Source organism: Cervus elaphus, chromosome 18 (assembly GCF_910594005.1).
Source record: "Cervus elaphus chromosome 18, mCerEla1.1, whole genome shotgun sequence".
In the NCBI taxonomy this organism is placed as follows: Eukaryota; Metazoa; Chordata; class Mammalia; order Artiodactyla; family Cervidae; genus Cervus; species Cervus elaphus.
The window spans coordinates 124401286-124424314 of record NC_057832.1 but is presented as its reverse complement, the minus strand read 5'-3'; the positions used below and the strand labels follow the sequence as shown (position 1 = coordinate 124424314).

The 23029-nt window shown below is 50.0% G+C and overlaps 1 protein-coding gene across 4 annotated transcripts in view; it reads right to left on the bottom strand.

The window, feature by feature from the left end:
* Positions 1 to 4275: 4275 nt before the first annotated feature.
* DYNC2I1 (dynein 2 intermediate chain 1) overlaps positions 4276 to 23029 on the bottom strand; it is a 46429-nt gene continuing 27675 nt past the window's right edge. For 3 of the 4 annotated variants that reach the window (XM_043872607.1, XM_043872606.1, XM_043872608.1), the window contains 12 exons: positions 19368 to 19456; positions 18569 to 18698; positions 16821 to 16993; positions 15905 to 16067; positions 13395 to 13508; positions 13241 to 13302; positions 12825 to 12876; positions 10946 to 11006; positions 9494 to 9593; positions 9217 to 9348; positions 6617 to 6840; positions 4276 to 4606 (listed from right to left, as the gene is read on the bottom strand). In XM_043872607.1, coding sequence (XP_043728542.1) covers positions 4432 to 4606; positions 6617 to 6840; positions 9217 to 9348; positions 9494 to 9593; positions 10946 to 11006; positions 12825 to 12876; positions 13241 to 13302; positions 13395 to 13508; positions 15905 to 16067; positions 16821 to 16993; positions 18569 to 18698; positions 19368 to 19456 — 1475 coding nt within the window. In that variant the 3' untranslated portion in view covers positions 4276 to 4431. The remainder of the gene's footprint in view (positions 4607 to 6616; positions 6841 to 9216; positions 9349 to 9493; positions 9594 to 10945; positions 11007 to 12824; positions 12877 to 13240; positions 13303 to 13394; positions 13509 to 15904; positions 16068 to 16820; positions 16994 to 18568; positions 18699 to 19367; positions 19457 to 23029) is intronic. The other variant, XM_043872609.1, reaches the window with a different exon arrangement.

Here is a 23029-nt window from a genome sequence, read left to right as displayed (position 1 = left end):
CTGGGCCTTGCAGGAAAGGGTGGCCAGGCTCGGCGCTACTGAGGAGGGTGGCCAGGCTCGGCGCTACTGAGGAGGCTGACCTTCTCCATGGATGGACCAAACATGTCTTAAACGACAGCAAGGAAGAGGAGCAAGGGGCGGGATTTTCATCCTGACTGCATATAAATATCTCATTAAAAAGACAATGGTATAGTCACATGCAAAGAATGATATTGGGCCCCTATCTACTTCACACTATGTACAAAAATTAACCCAGAAAGGATCAAAGAACTAAATTTAAGAGCTAAAACTAGAATATACCTAAAAAGCATAAGTCTGCAATTTCTTGTTAGGCAAAGCCTCTTACACATAACACCAAAAGCACAAGCAACAAAAGGAAAAACAACTGGATATCATCAAGATCGGAAAATTGTGTTACAAAGTAAACCATCAAGAAAGTGAAAAGACAACCAACAAAATTAGAGGAAATATTTGTAAATCATATATTTGATAAGGGACATATCTAAAAACAAATGAAAAACACTAGTCAACAATTTCAAAGATATATTGCCCAATTTAAAAATGGTAAAACAATCTGAATACACTTGTCTGTAAAGGGCCGATATGTATGAATGGCCGATAAGCACATGAGAAAATGCTCAACATCACTGATCTTTAGGGAAACGCAAATCAAAACCACAGTGAGACACCAATGCACACACAGGTTATAATCAGAATGTCAGATGGTGCGTGTTGGCAAGGATTCCACTCTGAGGTGGGTACCCAAGTAAAATGAAGACACACAAAAACTAGTACACAAATGCTCCCAGTAGCACAATAGCCCCAAACTGGAAACAATTCAAGTGTCCAGATGATGAATAAACAAAATGTGGTACAGCCATACAATTGAATAAAAAGAAATGGAGTACTGATACATAGAAGAATCTTGTGAACATCATTATGTAAGTGAAAGAATCCAGTCATAAAAGGCCACATATTATATGTGATTCCATTTGTATGAAATATCCAGAATGGACAAATCTACAGACATGAAGTAGATCAGTGTCCATCCTGGGTTGGTGGGACTGGGGACCACGGGGCGAGACTGCTATTGACACGAGATTTCTTTCTGCAGATACAGAAATGTTCTAAAGCTGGGTTTACTCGGCTGTGTTGGGTCTGCGGCACACGGGATCTTCTTGCGGTGCACGGACTCTCTACTTGTGGAGGGTGGCCTCAGTAGCTCTGTGGCATGTGGGGCCTCAGTTCTCAGATGGGGGATGGCACCCTCCTCCCCTGCACTGGAAGGTGGAGTTTTAACACTGGACCACCAGGCAAGTCCCAACCCTGTGGTTTTAACACCAAAGCCGTTGAACTGCTCACTGTAAATGGGTAAACTGTATTATATGTGAATTGTATCTCAATAAAGTTGCTTAAACAGTGAGAAAAAAAGACACAGGAAAGAAATCCAGTAAAACTAAAGATATTTGCCTCTGGATGGTCCAAATACAATTATCTTTTTCTTATTTACTTATTTAGTTTATTTGTAAATCTTTATTATTTTTTTAACCACAGAATACAGTGTGAGATTATCTGTTGAAAAACTGGATATGTATCTCCAGCTCTTGGTGAGTCTTTGGTGTGTGATAGGTTATATCTTTATCCAAGTAAAACTGTGAGCAAGAACCAGTAATACTGTACCATTGTGTTGAGTCCAAGCTCTCTCTGCTCACTGCATGACAGGCCATGAATCTGAGAGACGAGCTGTTGAGACAAGGGAGAGACTTTAGTCCGGGAGCTGGCAGACCAAGAGGGTGGCAGGCTAGTGTCTGAAAATAACCATCTTACTGGGGTCTGGACGCCAGGTTCTTTTATAGATCAGAGAGAAAGGAGCAACGAAGAACTAAAGTCAAAAGGCAGAACAGAGAGGGAGGTGCAGTGGGGAAGTAAAGTAAAAGGGTCTTTCAGTTCAGTTCAGTCGCTCAGTCATGTCCGACTCGTTGTGACCACGGACTGCAGGACAGCAGGCTTCCCTGTCAATCAGCAACTCCCGGAATTTACTCAAACTCATGTCCATTGACTCAATGATACCATCCAAACATCTCATCTTCTGTCACCCCCTTCTCTTCCCACCTTCAATCTTTCCCAGCATCAGGGTTTTTTCAAATGAGTCAGTTCTTCGCATCAGGTGGCCAAAGGGTCTTTAGTCTTGCAAAACATCTCCAAGGGACTGTCCAGCCTTCGGAAGGGATCTGTTAACCTCTTCTATTCACAGGTGGGCGGGGACGAACTGTCTCTCCTTGAGCTGAACAACGCCCTTTAGTTTACAGTGAGCAGAGGGGCAGGGTCCTGCAGGCAAGCCACTGAGTATGATTGTAATAATAAAAACAAGCCAAAGAAACAGGTTCTAATGTGGAGTCGGAACTGGCTTCCTCCCTGCAACAACTAGAAGATGATACCACCGTATTTAAGAGAAGTCTTCTCTTCTAACCGTACACAAATTAAAGAATCCTGACAGATTTAGAGCTTCAGCTCGGCTCTGCTCACAAAGCCCTGAGGACCTGGCTGTGCTGGGAGGCGGCTGCTGACCCAGCAGGCGGAGCCACTCCAGGGTTCAGGCCGGCGCAAGGGGCGGTTCCGCGAACGTCTGCAAACGCTGGGCGTAGGGTGAGGGGCAGGCGCGGGGCTCCCCGCAGGGAGGGGCGGGACCGGGTCGGCGGAGGGTGCGGGGCAGACGCGGGGCAGACGCGGGGCTCTGAGCAGCTCTGCCCTCTGCTTTGCTCTGTCTGTTGTTTCAGACCAGTCGGTTCCCAGGTATCGACACCACACCACACCACACAACACGCTGTTTCCCTGGACCCATCACACGGAAGGAGCAAAACCCTCAGCAGAGGCAGGCGAGTGTCCAGAGGACGGAGCTCAAACCCACAGACCAGACCCTGGACCAGTCTTGTTTACGGTTTCCTGTCTTGATTGCTTATCCTCAAATCTCTGTTAAATGTAAAAAAGCAACACAAGATTACAAATAGCTAGATACAGAAGCCAAATTACCTTCAGGTACTTTAGTCCATTCAGGAAAAAAAGATGAATGGAGAGCTGAACACTTTCAAAGTGAAGTCTTCACACTGAGACAGTGATGCTGATAGTTCTCCCTGTAAGAGATTCCTCAGCCCCTCCTCCGGGAAACCCTCGTGGAGCCGGAGCCGGGCTGAGGCAGACTCTGAGGCTCTGACCACCAATGGGACAAGCGCACTCGCACTCCCTGGAGCTCATCCACAAGTGGGCAGAGTCCCCGAGGCTGGCACTTACGGAGCAGCCAGAGGGCAACTGAGGCCGAACTTCCAACACTGTGGCCACCTGATGTGAAGAGCCAACTCACGGGAAAAGACCCTGATGCTGGGAAAGACTGAAGGCGGGAGGAGAAGGGGACAACAGAGGATGACATGGCTGGATGGCATCACCGACTCGATGGACCTGAGTTTGAGCACGCTCCAGGAGGTGGTGAAGGACAGGGAGGCCTGGCATGCTGCGGTCCACAGGGTCGCAGAGGATCAGAGACGACTGAGGGACAGAACAGCAGCAGGAGACTTCCAGAGACTGGACCGGGGAGGCCTCGGAGAGGGAGTGGCTCTGAGCCAGCCACAGCAAAGGCCGTGCCAGCAGGCGCAGCAGGGCACAGGGCTCTAAGAGGACCATGGGCAGCTGAGGGACTTACGAGAAACGCGGGGCCCTGGGAGCCTGTGTTCTCTGCCGGCTCCCAGTTCTGGGTTTAACCCCCCTGTCGCTGGCACGAAGCAGCAGCTGCTTGTGGCCCAGAAAGAACAAACCCCTCCCCCCGCTGACCACTCACCTGTCACCGTGTCAGTGATACTGGGTGTGGGCAAAGGCATCAGCCCAGGGTTCTCCTGCCCCTAAACTGCTATGATAACTGTACAGTTAAGAGAACTTATGTACTCACATCATCCTTACACAAAGCTAACTGTTAACACTAAAGCATAAAGCAAACGTGCCTCAGTAGACATTCCATTTACAGTAGAAGAAGCGCAAGAAAGTCCTAAGAAAACACAGTGGGAGGTCATTTCACTGGAGTCAGGTCTTTAATTTAAACCAGTGAATATGTCATTTTATATAAGACTAAGAAAACTTCATTAAAATATATTTTCATTTGGAGTGTTTAAAAATCTCATAATAAATTTTACAAAGCTGTTTTGAAAACGAGTAGAAATATCCTTGGAAAAGTGTCCCATATGGCTCTCTGTTGCCTTTGGAGTTTAGTATACACTAAGAGGTTTGCTGTTTCCATTCAAAAATAGTGATTTATTTATGGCGTACTGAAGTGATAGTTTTGAAAAATGAATTCTGTACAGACACACGCCTTCTATCTATACAAATGTACATGCATCCAATGTAAGCTTGGAGCCACCGCACGACTTCATCTCAGGGTCCCGCCACCTACGGGGCTTCCCGCAGCAGCAGCCGCAGCCTCTGCAGTTCATCACTGGCCGGGGTTGCCCACTCCCGCCGCAGGTACTGGACGTCCACACTCCCAGAGGCTCTGGCCAGCACCAGGGCCAGGAAGCCACCGCGGGTTTTCTCTGCTTCCCCCACAACGGTCATGGCCACCAGCCTGAAATCAAGAAGCACATGCGGTGTGACCCTGAGCCACCTGATTATCTGCCTCCCCCGGGGGCAGCAGGAGGGAGAGGAATGCTGAAAACACAGTGGGCAGCTCTCTGACAGCAGTCTGGGGATGGTTTTCTGGATCTGACTCCAAAAGCAAACAGGTGGGATGACTAAGAAGGTAGAAGAAGCCAGAAACAAACAAGAAGGGCCACCTAGAGGTGGAGAAGACATTTGCTAATCCTATGTCTGTTAAAGAGTTAATATCTAAAATATATAAAGACTCATACAACTAAATAGCAAAAAAACACAAGTAATCCAATTACAAAATGGGCAGAAGACCTGAACAGACATTTTTCTGAAAAAGACACACAGATGGCAAACAGACATGTGAAAAGATGCTGAACATCACTAATCAACAGGGAAATGCAAATAAAAACTACACTGAGATATCAACTCACAACACTGAGATATCAACATCAGAATGGCCATCATCAAAAAGACATGAAATAACAAACATTGGTGAGGACACCGAGAGAGGGGAGCCCTCGGGCACTGTAGATGGGAATGTCAACTGGTGAAGACACCATGAAAAACAGTATGGAGGCTTCTCAAGATTTAAAAATAGAACTAACACAGATCCAGCAATTCCACTCCTGGGTATTTATCCAAAGAAAATGAAGTTAGTATCTCAAAGAGATAGCTGCATCCCCACGTCCACTGCAGCACTGCTCACAACAGCAGGACATGGAAACCACCTAAGTGTTGGGTGTGGGACATCCCCATGTCCACTGCAGCACTGCTCACAACAGCAGGACATGGAAACTACCTAAGTGTCAGGTGTGGGACATCCCCATGTCCACTACAGCACTGCTCACAACAGCCAGGATGTGGAAACTACCTTAGTGTCTGGTGTGGGACATCCCCATGTCCACTGCAGCACTGCTCACAACAGCCAGGATGTGGAAACTACCTTAGTGTCTGGTGTGGGACATCCCCATGTCCACTGCAGCACTGCTCACAACAGCAGAACACAGAAACAACCTGAGTGTTGGGGCAACCCCACGGGCACAGGACGATTCATACTGGGAAAAGTCTCCCTCACACAGGCCACAGCATCCTCAGTACCAACTCTGGGCCCAAAACCAACAAGTCTCAGTTGTGAGTCAGTGTGCGGCCACAGGAGGGGGTCTGGCTCCTACAGCTTCTCTGTCAGCCACTGGTGACAACATGGATGGACCCTGAGGGCATCACTCAAAGTGAAGTCAGTCAGAGGACAGATACTGTGTGATCTCACTCACACGTGAGCCTCCCCCATCTAAAACAAGCTCAGCTCACACACAGAGAACTGACTGGTGGCCAAATGAAGGGGTGGGGGTGGGCCAAATGGGTGAAGGCACACAAGCTTCTAGTCATAAAACAGCAAGTCATGGGAAGTACTGTACATGACAAATGTACTTAATAACACTATTGAAAATCTGAAAGTTGCTAAAAGAGTAAGCATTAAAAGTTCTCATCACAAGAAAAAAATTCTGAAACTATGTGAGGTAACAGATGTAATCCTCTGATAATATATGCAAATATCAAATTATTATATTGTACACTTGAAACTAGCATATTTTACATCAATTATACCTCAATATAAACAAAAAACAATAGATAATACTTCTTTAATCCTGAGACTATTTGGGGCTATTATGAAATAAACCCATTTTAAAGTGGCTTTTTCAGAACTTAAATATAAAAATAATATTTAAATTTAAATATATAAATATAAGTGAATATAAACTTGGAGAAGGAAACAGCAACCTACTCCAGGATTCTTGCCTGGAGAATCCCATGGACAGAGGAGCCTGGCGGGCTACAGTCCATGGGGCTGCAGAGTCAGACAGGACTGAGAGATTAACACAACAATAAAGTATGGTGGCCTTATACATAAACCAAGACAGAAGACCATCAGTGATGGGTCTGCAGAAAGTCACCTGTGGCGTCTCACCCTGGGCTTTCCCAGACTCACCTGTCTGGACAGATGGGCTGCCGGGACACAGGCCCCAGATCGCTCTCCAGGAGGTCCCACAGGTACACACAGGACGTGTCGTCCTGCACCAGAAACACGGCCGGCCTCGTCAGGGACCACTGCAGGCCGGTGACGGCGCGGCCGCAGGTGCTGTGGTCCCACTGCAGGAGCGGGCGCTCTGCGGTCAGGCGGTGCAGCCGGATGCTGCCATCAGAACAGCCGGCCTGGGGGAGGCGGGGAAAGGGCATCACAGTTCTTCCCTCTCTTTCACTCAAACTCAGCAGCCAAGGGAAGTTCTCACAACATTAGCTTTCACATTTACACAGCAAAAACATTTGGTTTATTCTTTTGCTTCCCAAACATCAAATCATAACATTCCATCTTGTTCTCACAAATTACAAAGGTGGGCATTTGGAGATCCTGACACACTCCATACCTCCTCCCCTCCAAAGAGGGCTGATAATCAGTGACTATACAAATAGGTGTTTATTTTTTAACAAAGCTGAGTATCATTGATTCAAACATAGGACATCAAGACTGGAAAGACTGACTTAAAAAGAAAAACCCACATACATTTGTACCAATAATACGGTTTTATATTTCTTTTCAATTGAATTTCCCATAAAACAAAACTTAGCTGGTCTAGTAAAAGAATAAATTTTTAGCCTACTAAAATTAATTCCTTTTTACTCAACATATTTAATTCTTCACATACTTAATCTTTCCAAAAAACCAGAGGCAAGAGACAGCAATCACAAAAGGGTCTGTGAATCCCAAAATAGAGGAAACAGACTTATTACAGGTAACAGGAACTGGGTTCAAACTGCTGGGGGGGCAGGGGAGGAGCCCATCCTGGGACTGGGGCGTGGCATAAGAGGACACCTTGACAATGTCCTGGACAACGCGCACTCTGACTGCCCAGGCCTGGTATCTAGGTGTCTTTCTCCTAACAGGAGCCAAGACTCCTTGGAGGGATGGCTGATCCCAAGGGTTCCTGTACCAGAAAGCGAGAGGCGCTCACGGATCCAGTGCCCCTGCCCTGGGGGGACCATCTGAGAGCAGAGTATACAGAGGCAGTGACTCTGAACCCACTGAGGGCACCGAAGAGCCGTGTCCACATTAGGAAGGAAAGACACACAGGGGGAGAGGAGGGGTCTTCCCATCAGGGTGCCTCCAGGAGTAAGCAACAGGGTGACAGAACCACCCTGGGACAGATCCGCCCTGCAGAACAGGGGCCCTGGGACAGACCCGCCCTGGGACAGAACCTCCCTTAGGACAGAACCTCCCTTAGGACAGAACCTCCCTGGGACAGAACCTCCCTTAGGACAGAACTGCCCTGGGACAGAACCTCCCTGGGACAGAACCTCCCTTAGGACAGAACCTCCCTTAGGACAGAACCTCCCTGGGACAGATCCGCCCTGGGACAGAACCTCCCTTAGGACAGAACCTCCCTGGGACAGATCCGCCCTGGGACAGAACCTCCCTTAGGACAGAACCTCCCTGGGACAGAACCTCCCTGGGACAGACCCGCCCTGGGACAGAACTCCCTGGGACAGATCCGCCCTGGGACAGAACCTCCCTTAGGACAGAACCTCCCTTAGGACAGAACCTCCCTGGGACAGATCCGCCCTGGGACAGAATCGCCCTGGGACAGAACCTCCCTTAGGACAGAACCTCCCTGGGACAGAACCTCCCTTAGGACAGAACCTCCCTGGGACAGATCCGCCCTGGGACAGAACCTCCCTGGGACAGAACCGCCCTGGGACAGAACCTCCCTGGGACAGAACCGCCCTGGGACAGAACCTCCCTTAGGACAGAACCTCCCTGGGACAGAACCTCCCTGGGACAGAACCGCCCTGGGACAGAACCTCCCTGGGGACAGAACCTCCCTGGGGACAGAACCTCCCTGGGGACAGAACCTCTCTTAGGACAGTACCTCCCTTAGGACAGAACCTCCCTGCAGAACCTCCCTGGGGACAGATCCCCCTGGGAGCAGGAGCTCAGCCCACACATTCCCTGCCCGGCCCTGACTGACCAGACTGGGAAAGAGGAGCCCACAGTCAGGACAAGGCCTGTCTCTAACCATGAGGAGACACTCCCTGACTCAACTTGGGGCATCAGGTGCCCAGGCCCTCTGTGAGGTGCTGAGTCTGTTTCCAGGTGAGGGCAGCAAGGATGGGACACAGTAAGTGGACAGGACTCCTGACCTGGGCCACGATCCCGCTCACAACGGACACTGGTGGGACAGCCACGGGGCCGCAGTCAGGCCTGCAGACAGCAGGACTGACGGACCGACCCGCGGCCACAGGAGGTGAATGCACATCAGCCCCTGGGGTGGAGCACCCTGGCCACACGCGGGCCACTGCACACTCAGGGCGGGCGGGGAGTGCTCTGCGCCATCCTTAAAACCTCTCTACAAACTTACATTAGGTCAGAATAAAAAGTGTAAAGAAGATCCACACGACAGCACAGTGGAACCAACTGTGCTGACCACGCAGATGGGACCTCAGGAAGCCAGGAGCCGACGCATACAGAACCAAGTGCTGGAGATTACAGCAGACGCTGCCAAGGCGTCAGTGCTTACAAACAGGCGTCCTCACCAGGAATACGGGCTCCTCAAATGGTGAGAAGTCAATCACGGTCACTTTCACAGGCCTCGGGCCCTGCTGCTGGGGCCGGAACAGCCTGGGAGACACTCTGACGTCCCGTCTGCTGCCGTGGCTGACGAGGCCCTGTGGGGGGAGTGAGGGGGTGGGAACCAGGTGGGGTGAGGCTATTTGAACAACATTCTGATTAGAGCAAACACGAAGCTAAGCTCCAATGAAGATACTTATTAAGCCACTGTAGTTATAGAAAGAGGTCTAGACGGTTACTCACCACGTCTGTGCCGACAACAAAGTGATTAGGGTCTGAAGGCAGAAATTTAACGTTCAGTGTCTGCACGGACCCCCAGGATTCATAACCCTTATGAGAAAGGCTGGAAACAAACAACAAAGATGAATAGATGGGCAGTCTTGAAACTGTCAGGGCAAAGGTGACACCAGCACTTGTCATCGGCCACTGGGCACGTCTCCAGTTCCATTTTCTGGGCTCCGGACAGTCCCTTCACCCATCCCGTCACTCACTCACTCACTCACTCGCCCACACTCCACGTGCCCCCTCCATGTGTCCCGTGCCACAGCGACAAGGGGACAGGCCACCAGGACCCCCTCAGCGGAGGCCTCGCGGCCCCAGGGTTCCCCCCACCCCAGGGACACCCACGTTCGGGGACCGAGGGAGGGGGCTGAGGCTGGCGAGGTGGCTCTGAGCTCCGGGGCCGGGCAGCTCCGTCGCCCTCCTGCCAGAGGCCAACCCTGTGGGCCGCAGTAGCCACGGGCTGCTGGTCCGCACTTGGGGGCCCCTAAGGGAAAGGCCCCACAAAGCAGCTGACAGAGCACACTCCGTGTGGCCAGCGTGTGGGTGAGGTCTGAGTGGATGTCTGCTGCACCCCGACAGGGGCTGGGCACTGCTAGGCATTCTGTGGGGGAGATCCAACATCAGCTCCAGGTGACACTTCCTTTAAAGCAGGTGAAGACCAACGCAATGCGAGGCATGAAGTGACAAGGCCGTAATGGAGATGAGAAGAGTCTCACAGAAATTCCACGAGGGGCTGGGATTGCCCAGGGTGGAGTCTGCAGTTTATTAGGTGGGTTTTTGCAAACATTAACAGATTCCTTGTTGTGCTTATACTGAAAGGAACGGCAGGTAATGTCTAACCGCAAAGCATGCATGGACTCATTAACACAACCCTGGGGTGCTCCAACTGACGAACACCAGGGAGGCTAATATCAGGACTCTCCAGGTCAGTCGCAGGCTGGGAGCCAGCCCAGCTGCAGTGAGTGACAGCAAGAGACAGCTTTGGGAAATAAGTTAACATGAGACACATAAATATACACAATATTCATATAGCTAGTAAGGTTTTTACATCACAGTAAGTTATTTAAGCAAAAACAGAAAACTAATTTCTGAATAAAACTTTCATGTCAATGTTTTCAGTTTCTGAACCTCATCTATTTAATTTCAGGGTTGTATTAAAACTGGATGAAAAACAGTCAAATAGTACCAATTCATATGATAGAAAATATTTTAATCCAAGAAAAAATGTTAGCTGTAACACCTGGCAATTGCATTGCTACACTGACTCATTAACAGCAAACCAGTTAGCAAATAAACTACTTAGCAAAAAAACAATGTCAGAAGCCAGGATTCTCCAGCACCAGTCTGACCATAACTTATTACCTAAGGCTGTTTCCTCCTGTGGGAAACAGGGCTTAATGGGCATAGACTCACCTGTCACTCAGCTGGATCGCAGCGCTGTGTACCAGTTTTATCCGTCCTCCAGGTATTAAACCTACAGAGTAACCAGGAATAAAGGCACCTCTTGGTACAAGTTATACCAAAACCCAAGCATCTGGAATTCCTTTTCACTGTTTAAGGCCTGGGCTGGGAGGAACATCAAAAGTAGGGCGGTGAGGGCTGCCCCGCCCTTGTGCAGGGGAGGGCCCTGCAGGTGCCTCGGATGAATTAGGAGCTGGCAGCTGAGGGCCTGGAGGGAAGAGGGCTGCTAGAATCAAAAGCCTTTCCATTTTTAGATTTCATTTTAAAATGGAAATATACTTCTAAAAGCAAAAAGTGAATATTCAACAGTCCTCCAGTTCCCCACAGAAACCCTCCTCTGGAAATCTCCTCCCACTGGTCTGGGTTACCTGTGCTGGCGGGGACGTCCCTCCAGCCCCATCCCGCCCCGACACCCCCCACGCAGCCCTGCTCGCAGCCCAGGGAACAGAGCCGACTGCAAGAGAGGCGGAAAAAACGGCCCCTTGGGAGTGAAAGGCTGTTGCTGAGCCATGAAAGATGCCGGGATTCTTGGCCTCTGGAGGAGAGGAATTCAATCCAGCGTCAGAGAGGAGGCTTGATTGCTCAGAGCTTTTGTGTGATAAACATTTATTAAAGTATAAAAGAGACAGACAGCTTCTGACGTAGACATCAGAAGGGGGCAGGAGAGTGCCCCCTGCTGGCCTTCAGCAGTAGGTTATATTCCTATCAGCAGGCTGCTAAGTAAAGGAGATGTCTCAAAACTCAGAGGGCACCAGGCCTCTCACCCACGACAGGCGTTTTGAGATAATGCTGGCACCAGGTGAGTCGTCCCCGCCATAAAACCAGTGACATGAATCTTGAAGAAAGGCAGGTTTCCAAGCAAAGACATAGTCTCCTTAAAACACAGCTTAGGAGAACATTTGCTGAGTAAAACATACTGGTTTGTCAAGTCGATTCTGAGTCTTAGGATGAACCGACTTGAAGAAAGACAAAGGGTCTAGGGTAAATACACAGTACATTAACATAGCTTAAGACAAACATTTCCATAAGAAAAATGCACTGGTTAGCTCAAAGTTTGAGACAAGTTAAATTCAGGTGGAAACAGGTGTCATTATGGCAACACAGAATTTTAACAGAAGCCTCTTTTTAAATCTGTATAGAGAAGGGGAAAAAAATATAACACTAGCTTCCTCCTGCCGCTCAAGAGAGAGAGAAAAAAACGTCTGCCACTTGCAGCCTATTTCCTCCGTTTGGAGACCCCTGGCCTCCCTGGCTTGTTACCCTCTCAGGAGGGACCCCCGCAAGGCCCCGCAGCAGCACCAGGCTCCCAGCACGGGCCCTGCTTACAGGAGATGCCCCTCCTTCATTTCAAGAAGTCAGGGACAGTCAGAGTGGCTCTGGTCCTATTTTTTGGCCAGATCTATGGCAGCGCCTCCAGCCTGGTCACTAAACAACCAACTGGGGCTCTGAGAAGTGCAGGCTGGGGCTCCTTGGTGCCCGAGCCCTGGGCATCAGGACAGCAAACTGCCAGCCAAGCCCCTCTCCCCCACCCAGGGGTAGGGCTATGGTCAGAGACCTCAGGGGTCACACCAAGGGCTCCTCAGACATGAGTCACAGGGACGCCCCAGGGGATGAGAAGCAGACGCCACACAGGCACAAAGAGGACACATGTCCTCCTGCGACAAGGGCGTCAGGCCTGTGCAACAGTCGGCGGGCGGGTTATAAAATACACGACTTTAGTCTCCATTTTCCATGCAACTAGTAGCTGATTCTTCAAAGTGATTCTGGGTATCTCTAATCTTTAATGATTCTAGCAAACGTTGCCTAAAATTAGTTTTTTATTTTTAGTTACCTAAGTCACTTATTGAACCTGCAGCATCTGCCTTCTGTAATTCAACCACCACCTGAAACAGACCATCAGAGACGAGGGTCAGCACACAGAATAAGCGGGAAGCAGTCTAAGCAAAGCACAGCTCTGATCAAGACAGCACGTCACGCAACATGCTAAGGACACAGCTGCTCCAGAAGGAAGACTAATGTTTAAATGCTATAAATCCCCGACTTTGACCTTCTTCTTCCCTCCCGTGACAGGCCCTGAAGCTGCCCCCTTCCGTCCCTTGTTCCCCCGGGAGTTCCCTGCAAGCTGCCTCGTCCTGGTTCCTGGCTGAGAGCTCTGCCGCCTCTCACATACATGTCGCCCCCTGCCCTTCCCCCACGCCCACACACATCACCGCCTGTCCCCCACCACTGACCATGTGCCCGACTCACCCACACATTGAGAAGCCCGCTTTCGTCCAAGGAAGCAACGTGGAAGGACAGGCCTGCCGTCTCTGGTGAGGGCACAAGTGGGGAAGGACTGGCTCGTAACCAGAAACCACGTCCCACACTGGAGCTCAGATTTACAGAAGTGAAGGTCACATACCGTCTTGAGAAGAGAAGGGTGAAAGCACACAGGTCTGCCTCTTGCAGACAGACCCCGTGATGGGCTCTATTGCCTGGAGGGGGCTGCGGTGGTTCACGGACATCAGGACGCCGTCTGGGGGCAGAGCACAGGCAGTGTGCGCATGTGGTGGGTCACGGAGCACAGCCGCCTGTGGGGGGCACGCACGTGTCCCCAGGCGCCCAGCCACGCGCATCACTGTGGAAGTGCACGGCCGAGGAGCAGAGGCCACAGACCACGTCCGCCTGGGAGGAGAAGGCGAGCGGAGTCCCCCAAGCGCCGTGTCTGCACAGCTGCAGGTGCGAGGACAGGCTGGGGGGCGCGGGCACTCTCCACAGCAAGAGGAGGTCCCAGAGACAGAGGAAACTGCTTCTGGCTTCGGGAGGAGACAGAGGCTCGCGGCCAGAGCAGAAGCACCTTCACAGCCCAACAGAACAGAGCTCCTCTGACCTGGCAAACCCACCTGCAACATGCCCCCTAGCAGAGGAAGACAAACGCCACACAACACTACCACAGAAACTAGATAGAAAATGCAAATGAAAGCATTTCAACCCATGAAAATTCTCCTTCCAGAAACGAGCATGAAACAGCAGACCAAAACCCAGCTCCCAAACGACATCACAGGTTTTCAAAAAGCACCTGGAAATACATCTAACAAATAAAGAAAAACACTTGGAATCAGAAACCTAGAACAAAAATGGATTTAAAAACATCAGAAAGAAAATAAGAGTTAGGGTTGAAATTGAAGAAAAGGACAAAATGCTCTCTGGAATGGAGAATGACAGACTTCAGACTCAATGAACCGGAGGCCCACTGAGGAGGGGTGTTCTCCGACTCAAAGTTACTGGAACTTTGAAGGTTTTAGTGACAATGTTTACATAGCAAAAAAAAAATGAAGGAAGCATTTTAATAGAATATTAAGTTTCAAATCCTGAGCATTTCAGTGTTTGGTGAATTCAAGCACTAATTAGTAATAGCAGCAGTTAGAAAATACACGTTCTTAAAAGATACCTTTTCCAGTAGCAACAGATCCACAAGGTACCTTAAACTGTCACATTCTCAACAGTGGCAATTTCAGCCCCAAAGGGGGAAAAACTGGTTGTTGGGAGGCAAAAGAAACGTTGTCCTTTTATGTATAAAACACAGACAAACTCACAGTACGTAAACAGGCATGCGGGATATGCGTGGAGTTCCCCAGAGGGGGCCAGGAACAGAACGTTGAGGGCTGGCCTGGTTAAGGGCTGGAGACAACCCAGACAAGTCTACCCAGGACGGTACTGAGAACACACGACCCTTAAAGCACAACAGTCAGAAGCAGCACGTTGATATACTCGCATGCAGAAGGCCTGCACAGACGCCCTGCTGAAGACAGACACCCAGCACCCTGCGTTCTCAGGGACGCCAGCTGGAGCAGAAAGGCTGCCAGCCCGCAGCGAGGACCTGCGGCCGCCACGCCTGCGGTGCAGATGCCCGTCCTGACCATCGACAGAGGGAACTGACCAGAAGCAGCTGACCGCTGGGCAGGTAAAGCCACGTGGCGCCCAAGGGGGCCTGCCCGGCAGAGGAGTGACGTCGTGACCCCGCACACCATGACCTGTGGGCACTTCTCGCTAAGAGGAGGAAAGCTGACTCCAAGGTCGGGATGCTACAGGATCTCAGCCCTCACCGTGAGACAAAACAGAGGTAAAACCTCGTGGGGATGGTGAGGGCAGGGGGACCCAAAGTCAGCTGGGGGCGGGGGGAGGGAAGAGTGACATTCCTGGGCAGGAACGTGAGAGGACTGGAGACCACCTGGGTGCTGGCCCCTACGTGGCCAATGTGACCACAGATAAGCCTCCCATCTCCCTGAGCACCGGGAGGGGCCCGGACGGCCTGCGTGGGACACGCCCACACAGCATGGGGAAAAACCCCAGAACACAGTCCTTGTTTGAGGTTGTGGTTGTGATTGTTTGTTGAGGTTGTTGAGGTTGTTTGAGGTTTCGGTTGTGATTGCAACCGTGGTTGGGCTTAGGTTGCAATCGGCTGTGGCTGTAAGTGTGGGTGTGGTTGTGACCAGCTATTGTTGTAACTGTGGTCGCGGTCGTGGTTGTCGTTGTGGTTGGTTGTGGCAGCAGCTGCCTGGCATGAAGTATGCACACGAGTCTAACTCGGGGTCCTGACAGGTCCAGTGGCTCTGGGTCCTTCCCACCGCGAGGAGTCACTACCTCTCCTCTCCTCCAGCCTGGGCCATGGGTGCACACAAACCAATGATCTCAGGCTGAGGCAATCCTGGCGCCCCTTCGCTGAGGACCTGGAGCCCCAGAGCTGACAGGACAAGCAGCCCATCACTGCTGTCACCACCCCAACCACCCCAGAAAGATGCTGCTCCCCCAGTTGGTGCAGGCCTCCTGCACCTCGAGGTCAGGGCATCCTCTGGGGCAACCTGTGTGGAGGACGCAAAGGGGCCTCGCAGCTGCTCCCAGGGGCCCGAGCCGGTGGGCAGCGTCACTGACCAGTGGAGAAGGTGGGGGTCCTGAACGTCCAGGAGCACCCGCTCAGCGTCACGCGGAGATGGATCCTGGGGTCCTCCCTCAGGTCCCACACGACCACCGAGCCATGCACGGTCCCCGCAAACAGCAGGAAGGCTTTCACAGGGCTGAAGCAGCAGCATGTGACCTAGAGAGCCACAGAGAGCAGGGCTGAGGAGGGGGGACCGGAGGCTGGGGTGGGTGGGGGCGGGGCTAGGGAGCCAGGGCCAGGTCGGGGTGCAGGGATGGGGAGGCGGGGCCGGGGACAGGGATCGCTGGCCCTCAGGGACTCTCCATCTGGACACAGGGAACTGCGGCAAGCAGCTGGCCCCTCTGAGGGTGCCCTCTGCAGGACATGGGGTGGCAGCCGCAGGGTGTCCGGCACAGCTGAGCCGCCCATCATTTTATCCATACCCTGCATCATAGTAAGCTATGTTCAAGCCCCCAGCACCGACGAGCAGTGGAATGGAAACCAGGTGTTTCTGAAGGTCAGAGCCACAGGACTAGAAACAGAACTCCGCCCTGCACCCGTGCAGTCGCCACTCCAGAGCCCCATCACCACGGGCTGGGAAACACACGCACTAAGGACTCAAGAGAATTCTAGGCATGGGAAGAAACCTCTAAAGCACCTGTGACCCAGACAGAGCAAGCCGGGAAGCCCGCTTCCACGACCCCAAGGACGCCAGGCTGGTGCTTCCTCTAACCCAGAGCCGGGCGGACGCCCACCCTCAGGGCCCTGGGGACTGTGGCCACGTGGCCCCTTAATCGACCCGGTGCTTCGTATTAAGAGCTCCTGCGCCCTCACCCCGCACACGGCGGCGGGACGGAAAGTCGTGACCCTGGACGCCCCTCCCTGGGGCCCACGCCCTCAAGTCACACCCTCGGCCCCCCCAAGCTGTACCTTCGACTCGCACACCAGGACCTTCTGGGGCCCTGACGGCTGCCGGACGTCCCACACACAGAGCACGTGTCTGTGGTCCAGCAGGGGCGCCAAGGCCTTCCCCGGCAGCCCGTGCACAGACACCAGCGTGCGCCGCTGAGCCTGACACGCGTGCAGGCAGGACACGCTCCGGTCTGAGGACAAGACAAGGAAAAGGCTCCAGAACCCACATTGCATGAACACACAAGGTTACTCCAGTACGTTTCAGCTTAGTGAAGAAGACATGGTCTTTCAAAGATGCCCTCGCCCGAAACCAGGGTTTTGATGAGTGGCCAAGCTCAACTCGAAAACGTCCGGGTGGCCTCATTTGAAAGAAGCCAGCCTCCTCCACATGCAGCTCAGCATGGCCCAGGACCCCACCATCCACCATCTACTCCCACGGGCCAGGGGTGTGGAGGGGACCTGGGGAGCAGGGGGTGGGGGGGCATCGTGTCTGCCCAGTCAGTGCTTGTCCGCCTGCAGCGGGGCCCTGGACGGCCTCCTCCTGACACTTGCCCTGAGACACTGTCCAGCACCCTTGTTCCTCCGGGGATGTGGGGTTTCTGTCTGTCCACTGGGGCTCCAAGGCCCAGGACCTGCCCGCACGCCCGCATGCCTGGGTATCTGCGGGGCCCTCAGAAGGAAGGCTGGGCGGCCAACACTGGACGGCTGCTGACGCTGAGAAGAGCCCACCACTCCCTCCAAGCTCAGGTGGCTCAGGTCACGGGCATCTGCGTCCCAACTTCCCTCTGTCACCTTAAAGCTCACTTTACTAAAACAGACACAAGAAAAACCTCCGCTCTGCCCACCGGTGGAACTAAGGGGCAAGTCCCGGACAACACACCTGCATCGTCCTTCTCTGAGGAAGGGTTCTGTGGGAGTGTGGCCTCCCCACCCCCCCACCACTCCCCTTCCCCCACCTCCCACCCCCCACACTGTGCAGCAACCCCCCAATCCCTGCCCCAGCCCAGGGATCAGAGGAAAGCACTTCTTAAACTCCTGTTTCCTGGGGTGGAGAGGGAGGTGGATTTGTGGGCTTCTGTGTTTTCAATGCTACAATTTATTGTTTTTCTAATAGGATAACTCAACTTTTAAAAACAAAAACGTGCTTAAATAACATGTGCTTGTTAACTTCACGCCACTGGTGCTAACTAACGGTCAGTGCAGAGGGCTGGATGTGACTCTGAATCTCCACAGAAACTTCTAGAACAAGTGGCAGCCACGCACCAGGTCCTGCCGGCCCAGAGGCACCCTGGAAAGCCGACCGCAGGGCCAAGCACTGCCCACCCTCCTGTCCTCAGACCACGACCCCGGCCCCACCCAAGCCCTCACCAGCTGGCAAGGCAGAGACTCACTGAAGAACTGAACACACGAAGTTTGTTCAGCTTCTGATCACAGGCAGCTACATGCCACATGTGAAGACACAGGCTTCACTGGGGCAGCGTTTGTGCTGTGGCCATGGATCAGCTCAAATCTCACCACACGACTCCCACCTGGACTGCCCACGGCTCCCCCCACTCCTCCACCCAAGAAACCAGAAGAAATTAAGAGACGCAGGACTGAAAACAAACTTTCCCTTACATCACTGCGTATCCCTCTGGTGAGGACTGTGACACATACACTCGAGGCTGCAGAAGCCGAACCTCTGCTCTGGTCAACAAAGCCCTTCCAGGAGGCCCAGTGAGGATCACCGCGCCTTGGGGTCCAAGTCCACCCTGAGGGCTGCTTACCCTGCAGGAAGGGCAAGCTGGTGTCTAGCCGCGCACAGCTGTCGCTGAAAGGCAGGGTGCAGTCCTGCGCCTGGGACATCCAGCCCGGCTCGGCCGCTGCCCGGTCCTCTTCAAGCAGAACTGCCATCACCTGCAACAGATGCGTGAGCAGGCCTTCATTAGCACTCTCAGATGGACTCGTTTGCGAAGAAAAGCAAAAACCGCAGAGTACTACCTGAACCTACCCATCCCTTAAGTTAACTGAGCCCCAGACTCATAGAAACGACCAGAAGTTAGACTGCCCCTTCCGCAGAGCAGTACAGACTACCAAGTAAAGCTTCCCTCTGCAAACTCCAGAGCCATGATGCAACACCAATGCCGATTTCCACGGCAGAGACCCAGGAGGGGGGTGGGGCCCTCCAGCTCCTCAAGAGGAAACAGGGCACAAACACATTACCCACAGCAACACGGCCTGCCCGCCTGGGCTGCAGTGCAGGTCAGCGTGACACCAAGCCCTGCCACTGCCCTTGTGGGTGCAGAGTCACACTCAGGACGACCACGGGGAGGGGAAGGTAGTGGACACTGGGACCCTGAAGGACACGGGACACTCTGACCTTTGTATGGGCTTTGAAAATTCCCATAACCACTCTTCAAAGTCATGAGTTTACGAGTTTTAAAAACCCTAGACGTGTGCTCGCCTTGCCAATTCAGTTGTCTGTTCTCCTGTCTGTATTTACTCTAAAATGCAGGCTATCAGTACTGCTGCTCAGAATCCAGGCAGCATGGGCAGCACTGGGTCCCTGCCCTCAGCAGAGCATACCTGGCAGGCTGCCCGCAGGAAGCTGGACAGACGGGGCGTGTCGACCTTCGGGACGATGGCAGTATCTCCAGGGCCACTCTGCTCACTCCCTGAAAAACAGCTCACATAAACCCCTGCTGAGGGGAGACCCACCAGGTGGGCTCCCAGTCAAGACCGCACATCTGGAAGGGCATGTCAGCGAACCAAGACCCCAGAAGGAGAAGCCAGGAGGTCATGACCCATCCTCCAGAGCTCAGCTCCTCCTCATTCCTCACAGGAAACTGTTCACAGAAAGTCTGTAAGCAGAGTCCTACGCAGAGCATCATTTTACTGTGCATGGGTTACACTTAGGATCTTGGTTCATTCCCAAGGCAAACCATTCAACATCACAGTAATCCAAGTCAATGCCCCAACCACCAATGCCACGTTGACCAGTTCTATGACACCTGCAACACCTTCTAGAACTAACACTAAAAAAAAGATGTCCTTTTCATGATAGGGGACTGAAATGAAAAATGAGGAAGTCAAGAGATACCTGGAGTAACAGGCAAATTTGGCCTTGGAGTACAGAATGAAGCAGAGCAAAGGCTAATAGAGTTTTGCCAAGAGAATGCACTGGTCATAGCAAACACCCTCTTCCAACAACACAAGAGAAGATTCTACACATGGACATCACCAGATGGTCAATACCGAAATCAGACCAATTATACTCTTTGCAGCCAAAGATGGAGAAGACCTATACAGTCAGCAAAAACAAGACTGGAACTAACTGTTGCTCAGATCATGAACTCCTTATTACAAAATTCAGACTTACATTGAAGAAAAGTAGGGAAAACCACTAGGCCATTCAGGTATGACCTAAATCAAATCCCTTACGATTATACAGTGGAGGTGACCAACAGATACAAGGGACTAGATCTGGTAGACAGAGTGCCTAAAGAACTATGGACAGAGGTTTTTAACACTGCGCAGGAGGCGGTAACCAAAACCATCCCAAAGAAAGAGAAATGCAAGAAGGCAAAATGGCTGCCTGAGGAGGCCTTACAAATAGCTGAGAAAAGAAGAGAAGCAAAAGGCAAAGGAGAAAAGGAAAGATACACCCGTTTGAATGCAGAGTTCCAGAGAATAGCAAAAATAGGTAAGAAGGCCTTCTTAAGCGAACAATGCAAAGAAACAGAGGAAAACAGTTCAGCACCACCAAACCAGCTCTTCAACAAATGCTAAAGGATCTTCTCTAGACAGGAAACACAGAAAAGGTTTATAAACTTGAACCCAAAACAACAAAGTAAATGGCAACAGGATCATACCTATCAATAATTACCTTAAATGTAAATAGGTTGAATGCCCCAACCAAAAGACAAAGAGTGGCTGGATGGATACAAAAACAAGACCCCTATATATGCTGTCTACAAGAGACCCACCTCAAAACAAGGGACACATACAGACTGAAAGTGAAGGGCTGGAAAAAGATATTTCATGCAAATAGAGACCAAAAGAAAGCAGGAGTACCAATAGTCATATCAGATAAAATAGACTTTGAAATAAAGGCCATGAAAAGAGATAAAGAAGGGCACTACATAATGATCAAAGGATCAATCCAAGAAGAAGATATAACAATTATAAATATATATGCACCCAACATAGGAGCACCGCAATATGTAAGGCAAAAGCTAACGAGTATGAAAGGGGAAATCAACAATAACACAATAATAGTGGGAGACTTTAATACCCCACTCACAACTATGGACAGATCAGCTAAACAGAAAATTGGCAAGGAAGCACAGCTCTAAATGACAGAATGCACCAGTTAGACCTAAATGACATCTATAGGACATTTCACCCCAAAACAATGAATTTCACCTTCTTCTCAAGTGCACACGGAACCTTCTCCAGGACACATCACATTCTGGGCCATAAATCTAGCCTTGGTAAATTAAAAAAAAAAAAATGAAATCATTTCAAGCATCTTTTCTGACCACAATGTGGTAAGATTGGATGTCAACTACGGGAAAAAAAACTATTAAAAATACAAACATATAGAGGTTAAACAATACGCTTCTGAATAACCAACAAATCGCAGAAGAAATCAAAATATGCATAGAAATGATTGAAAATGAAAACAAAACAACCCAAAACCTATGGGATTCAGTAAAAGCAGTGCTAAGCAGAAGGTTCATATCAATACAAGCTTACCTCAAGAAACAAGAGAAAAATCAAATAAATAATCTAACTTTACACCGAAAGCAACTAGAAAAAGAAAAAATGAAGAATCCCAAGGTTAGTAGAAGGAAAGAAATCATAAAAATTAGGGCAGAAATAAATGAAAAAGAAACAACGGAGACTATAGCAAAAATCAACAAAACTAAAAGCTGGTTCTTTCAGAAGATACATAAAAGAGACAAACCATTAGCCAGACTCATCAAGAAAAAAAGGGAGAAGAATCAAATCAACAAAATTAGAAATGAAAATGGAGAAATCACAACAGACAACACAGAAATACAAAGGATCTTAAGAGACTGTCAGCAACTATATGCCAATAAAATGGACAACTTGGAAGAAATGGACAAATTCTTAGAAAAGTATAACCTTCCAAAACTGAACCAGTAAGAAATAGAAAATCTTAACAGACCATCACAAGCAAGGAAATCAAAACCATAATCAAAAATCTTCCAAAAAACAAAAGCCCAGGACCAGATGGCTTCACAGGTGAATTCTACCAAAAATTTAGAGAAGAGCTAACACCTATCCTACTCAAACTGTTTCAGAAAATTGCAGAGTAAGGTAACTTCCACACTCATTCTATGAGGCCACCATCACCCTAATTCCAAAACCAGACAAAGATGCCACAAAAAAAGAAAACTACAGGCCAATATCACTGATGAACATAGATTCAAAAAACCTTAACAAAATTCTAGCAAACAGAATCCAACAACATATTAAAAAGATCATAAATCATGACCAAGTGGGCTTTATCCCAGGGATGCAAGGATTCTTCAATATCCACAAATCAATCAACATAATACACCACACTAACAAATTGAAAGATAAAAACCATATGATTATCTCAATAGATGCAGAGAAAGCCTTTGACAAAATTCAATATCCATTTATGATAAAAAGTCTCCAGAACGCAGGAATAGAAGGAACATACCTCAACATAAGAAAAGCCATATATGATAAAGCCACAGCAAACATTAACCTCAAATGGTGAAAATTTGAAAGCATTTCCCCTAAAGTCAGGAACAGGACAAGGGTGCCCACTCTCACCACTACTATTCAACATAGTTTTGGAAGTTTTAGCCACAGCAATCAGAGAAGAAAAAGAAATAAAAGGAATCCAGACTGGAAAAGAAGAAGTAAAACTCTCACTGTTTCCAGATGACACGATTCTCTACATAGAAAACCCTAAAGACACCACCAGAAAATCACTAGAGCTAATCAATGAATATAGTAAAGTGGCAGGATATAAAATTAACACACAGAAATCCCTTGCATTCCCATAACTAACAATGAGAAAACAGAAAGAGAAATTAAGGAAACAATTCCATTCACCATTGCAACAAAAAGAATAAAATACATAGGAATAAATCTACCTAAAGAAACAAAAGACCTGTATATAGAAAACTATAAAACACTGATGAAAGAAATCAAAGATGACACAAATAGATGGAGAAATATACCAT